General features: G+C 53.4%; 1 protein-coding gene across 1 annotated transcript; it reads left to right on the top strand.

Moving 5' to 3' along the window:
• The first annotated feature begins 253 nt into the window (after positions 1-253).
• On the top strand, positions 254-5122 carry UBQLN4 (ubiquilin 4). Its single transcript, XM_019510265.1, has 6 exons — positions 254-298; positions 710-861; positions 3576-3787; positions 3888-4150; positions 4378-4536; positions 4775-5122. The coding sequence occupies exons 1-6, from the start codon at positions 254-256 to the stop codon at positions 5105-5107; spliced, it is 1164 nt and encodes a 387-aa protein (XP_019365810.1). The 3' UTR covers positions 5108-5122.
• Positions 5123-5204: the final 82 nt, after the last annotated feature.

Here is a 5204-nt window from a genome sequence, read left to right as displayed (position 1 = left end):
TGGGGCGGGAGCCACTGAGCCCGGGGTGGGTGCGGGCAGCGCGGGGCCGGGGGCGCCGAGCCCCTACGCGGGGCTCAGGGGCCGGCGGGCGCGCGTGGACGAGGCGGAGACGGGCCTGTCTTCGGAGCCGCGTCTTCGTGAGGGGACGTGCCGAGCTGGGGGAGCCCCCCGCGGCCGGGCTGCTCTTCCCGGGGGGCGGGGGCGGGGGCGACACGAGGCCGTCGGCGCTACTGCCCGGCTGCTCAAAACCCGAATGTCATCGCAGGAGTTGGAGCTAGAAAAGGGGCCGCCTGGTTCGGTATTTCCGCTGGCTGAAGCCGGCTCGCCGTGGAGTATTGCTCCGCTGTCCTTTATGTGATGCCTGCAAGCAGAGACGTGGACGCTGCGGACGTTCGGAGGGCGATGATCCGGTGCAAAAGGGGTCTGTGGTCCTTGGTGTAGCTGCTTTTCAGTTTAAGGCCATTGCGCTCTGCTCTTGTAAAGCTCACCTGTGTGAGCTAAACAGGTAAAGGCTGCGCCGTCGCCCTCCTAACCACCTCAGATACCAGCTCAGCTCTGGTGATCCTGCCTGGCATCCTTCAGACTCCGTCACCAGAGAAATGACTGCGTGAAGGCTCGTTCCCGGGGCTCCGAGGCACTCCCGTAGGCTCTTGGGCAGACTCGAAAGCATCTCGGCCTGAGAATTGCCTCCTTTTGTCTTTGTCCCTAGTTCAAAGAAGAAATCTCCAGGCGGTTTAAAGCCAAACAGGATCAGCTGGTTCTGATCTTTGCGGGGAAGATCCTGAAGGATGGAGACACATTGAGCCAACACGGGATCAAAGATGGACTGACTGTGCACTTGGTGATTAAGACCCCACAGAAGTAAGAAATCGTCCTTTCCCGGGGTTTTAGGAAATAGCACCGCGTGTTTGTGAATTCCTAGCTGTCAAATGTACGAGTTCAAATTTGGGGGGCTGTGGGACTTTGCTCTAATTGGGTCTTGGCTTCTGGGCTCCTGGGTTTCATAAAGCTTTGCAGAGTTGACGTGCTTAGAAATCTTACGAGTATTAGTTGTTGTGTGTCAGAACCTATTAAAGCAGGGATTTCTCCGGGTGACGGAGAGGATATGGAGATTATTTCACTTGCTTATAGCCATGTGAAGCCAGAACCTCGCACTCCAGGGTCCCCGCGGTGGGGTCTGACTGTCCTGTGTGCTGGGAGATCTTTCAGCAAGAGGCGTTCAGTGAGTGTACAGCATTATCAAGAGGACGTAATAACGTTTTTGGGGGTAACTTTCAGGCAGACCAGAGACATGGGTGTAAATCAGCATATTGGAAAGCTGCTGCTGGGCGACTCTTAAGTTACCGTTGTCTAATGATTCCTGGTGCCTTCACCGCATTACAGATGCAAGCAGGCCAACTTGTTCCTAATGGCCCTTTCCCACTGTTCCCGGGACTTGTCTTTCCATCTGAGCAGTGGGCGTCACTAAACAGGCTCACGCTCCTTTTGAAGCTCTGTTGTCCCCCAGCGGGAGCGCCTCCTCCCTGGCTTATTAAAAATCAGTACCTCTTTTCTGAAGCCACACGAATTGTCAGCTACTGTTGGAGGCTTTTGTACAGAACACTACTTCTGCATGGAGCGTGCTGATGCCATGCTGCTTCCCGCTGTCTCCACGATAAACCTCAGCACTCGCAAACTGTCTCCTGGGATAAACTAAAGACTGGCCCATCATTCATTTTTTGTCTCTCTAATGGTCACCAGCATGTGTGCATCGCAGCCTTTCCTTCCTGTGCTGAGAGAGTCCAAGTGACCCTGATCTTTCTTCATTTTTTTTTTGTTGTTAAACTTCCTATTTCCCATCTGCTTGGCTTCTCCCCAGTCTCCCCGACTGCAGCCGCTGCTGTGGCAGCAGCGAAATTAGTTTATAAAATGCTTGGGATTAAAAATTGCTGCAGAAAGTTCCATGGAGGCAAAAAAATCCTCATCCAACAATTTCTGTGCTCCCGGTAGCCGCAAGCCTGCTCCCTGGGTAGTTATTCTAAAGTATTTTTCCTAGGGCAAGCGTCTCACAGCAGCTGGCTAGGCACGCTCTATTTCAGCTGCTTTTGGAGGGGAGGCTGTGTGAATGGAGGTGGATGGCAGTACAGAGAGATCTCGGAGGGCTGCAAGGGGAGAAGGGCTTTCTAAACAGCTGGCCAGCTGTGCTTTCTTTCCAAGACACTGGCCATCTGCAGTTCCAACCCCTTTAAGGGCCACCTCTGCAGATTCTCCTTTCCCAGTCTCATTGCTTTCCTCCCACATTCACAGCTTTCCCATAAGGTTTTTGTTTCTCCTTTTAGAAAGGCAGTCAGCTTTCCTTTCTGCTCAGTGCAAGGAGCTACCTCCCTGCAGGCTGTTCAGGTACTGGGGGCAGCAGGTTCTCTTGCGCGGAGTGGGCAAGGAAGGGATTAACCCTTCATTGTGGTTGAATGGCCAGCTTATGGGAAGGGGGCATCGTTTGCAAACCACTTGATGGTTCCACATTCATAATGGCATTGACATGCACTGTAGCCCCCTTTTTCAGATGAGTTGCTGGTAGTTCCAGGGGTCATGCCCACGCTCCTATTGGGGATTGGGACTTTAACTGCTTTTTGGGTTTTAAAGTGTTCTTTTTTTCCTCCCCCCACATTGCTGTGTGAGAGAGAGAAATGAGGAAGGGAAACTAGCATAGCTAGAACAGCTGTGGTAGCAAATGGCTTCTCACCCTGCCAGCGTGGGTGTGTCCTTTTAACCTTAACAAGCTTGCTCATGGATCTGACTAAGCTTGGGTGCAAGTTTCTGCAGCATCAGGGCCTTGCTTCTCTCCTGTTTCTGCTTATAATATGCCCTGTTGGTTAAAGAGAAAAGAACATGAGAAAGTCAAGCTGGAAGGGACCTCATACAGTCATCTAGTCAAGCCCCCTGCTCAAAGCAGGATCAGCCCTGACTCAGATTCACAGAAGTTCAGGGCTGGAAGAGACCTCATGAGATCATTGGGTCCAGTCCTCCTGTTCTTAGCAGGAAAGACCACTGGGGTCAAATAACCCCAGCAAGACTCAGCCATCCCAGCCCAGTGTCTGTCCTACCTGCCCTTAAACATTTCCAGGGATGGAGATTCCCCCACCTCTCTAGGTGCCTGTTCCAGTGCTTGACCACCCTCCAAGTCAAAAAGTTCCTCCTCCAGCCTAAACTGCCCTGCTGCAGCTTATGGCCATTGTTCCTTGTCCTGTCCCCTGCAGCCACAGAGGAAAGCCCATTTCTGTTATATGTGGTAAAAGTCCATGGTGCAGTCAAATGGGTCAAGAATGCTGGTAACCAACTAGATGCTTTTTTGATACAAAACACAAAAGTCGGTGCCTGCTTAGGGACCATCTCCTCTGAGGTGTTTTGACTGAGTTAAGTATATACAAACATTGCTTCCCTTCTCGTTGCCTTGGGTGAGAGCAGGTGGTTTTGGATGTGATGGCTCTACATCCCCCTTGACCGGAGGTGGTCACTCTCAACTTCTTTTCTTGAACTGCAGAAGGGAACTGGCTTTGTGAGTTTCCCTGCCGCAGCGGTGTCTCTTCTCTCTTTAGGGTTCCAGATCCTTCAGCTGCTGCTGCCTCTGCTACTTCTGCTGCTGCCTCCACCCCTGCTGCAACCCCTGCCTCTCCCGCTGCCCCATCTCAGCCTTCCACGTCCAGCAGTGCTGGCTCTGATGGGGGAGGCGGCAGCCGGCGGAGCAGCGGGTCAGGGACCACGGTGGGTGCTGGAGATGGAGCGCCCAGCAACCCTGCATCCATCCTCTGTGAGTGATGTGGTTGGTTTCTCTGCCTGTATAGTTCAGCCTATGCATCACTCTTTTTCCTGGCTGAAAGTGCTTGTCCTGACAGTCTGTCTCTCTCCAGCGGGTTTTGGAGGCATCACCGGCCTCGGCAACCTCGGGATGGGCTCCGCCAACTTCATGGAGCTCCAGCAGCAGATGCAACGGCAGCTGATGTCTAACCCGGAGATGCTATCCCAGATCATGGAGAACCCTCTGGTGCAGAACATGATGTCTAATCCCGACCTGATGAGGCAGATGATCATGGCCAATCCCCAGATGCAGCAGCTCATGGAGCGGAACCCTGAGATCAGCCACATGCTGAACAACCCAGAGCTGATGAGGCAGGTGGGTGAGAGGGTCAAAGTCCAGGAACCTACCTCTGAATCCTTCCCTGTGGACCTGAGACAGGCACTGAAATGGTGAAAGCTTAGTCTCTAGGATGCTACCGAGCCGTTTAGCCCATAACAATGCATGCTGGAGTCTTTCATGGTGCAAACTGCCCTGATTCGTAGATGTTAGGGTCGGAAGGGACCTCAATAGATCATCTATCTTCCCAAACTCTCCTTCCACAGACGATGGAGCTGGCTCGCAACCCCGCCATGATGCAGGAGATGATGCGGAACCAGGACCGAGCCCTGAGCAACCTTGAGAGCATTCCAGGAGGGTACAATGCCCTGCGCCGGATGTACACGGACATCCAGGAGCCCATGTTCAGTGCAGCAAGGGAGCAGGTATGGAGGGGACTATGGGGGCAGCAGCAGTGGGGTCTGTCCTCCTTACGGGTGAGAGTAAAACCACCTTGCACAAGGGACTGTAGTGCTGGGTGCAGGTTTCTCAACAAGGGGAGTGCTTAATAAATCTCAGACTAGGGCAGACAGGATCTGTATTGCGTATGTTCCAATAACCCCCGCAGGGGCAGGTTCTCACGGCCTTTTGGGTGGGCTGATTCAGTTCTCTTTCTCTGTCTAGTTTGGCAACAATCCTTTCTCCTCCTTGGCTGGAAACTCTGAGAGCTCGAGCTCCCAGCCTTTACGGACGGAAAACAGAGAGCCTTTACCCAACCCCTGGAGCCCCACGCCACCTGCCTCACAAGCCCAGGTGCCCAGCAGTGAAGGGAGCGCTGGCTCTACGACCACCCAAAGTACACCGACTGTATCCAACCCCTTTGGGATCAACGCCGCTAACCTGGGCACTGGTACGTATCCTGGAAAGGAAACGGGTGCAGTTGGTTTGGCACCAGCCTCCCAGCTCCAGGTGGCTCCGAGTTGCGTCCAGCATCCCTGTGTTTGCTGTAGTCACTGAGTCTTTCAGATGAGCAAGTCTACTGTGATGCAAGTGGGAACAAATTATTCCTTGTGGGCCTGCCTGAGGGCTAAGCTGGAAGCTGGGATTGATATTT

Source organism: Gavialis gangeticus, unplaced genomic scaffold (assembly GCF_001723915.1).
Source record: "Gavialis gangeticus isolate Ggan-Ray unplaced genomic scaffold, GavGan_comp1, whole genome shotgun sequence".
Lineage (NCBI taxonomy): Eukaryota > Metazoa > Chordata > Crocodylia > Gavialidae > Gavialis > Gavialis gangeticus.
The sequence above is the reverse complement of the archived record's forward strand: the minus strand, read 5'-3'. Positions and strand labels throughout refer to the sequence as shown.

Excerpts from the sequence above, each read along its gene's own strand:
- UBQLN4 (XM_019510265.1), top strand. The coding sequence starts at position 254 with ATGTCATCGCAGGAGTTGGAGCTAGAAAAGGGGCCGCCTGGTTCG. Across the intron at positions 299-709 it reads AAAAGGGGCCGCCTGGTTCG|TTCAAAGAAGAAATCTCCAG; the intron begins GTATTTCCGCTG and ends CTTTGTCCCTAG. Across the intron at positions 4,537-4,774 it reads TCAGTGCAGCAAGGGAGCAG|TTTGGCAACAATCCTTTCTC; the intron begins GTATGGAGGGGA and ends TTCTCTGTCTAG.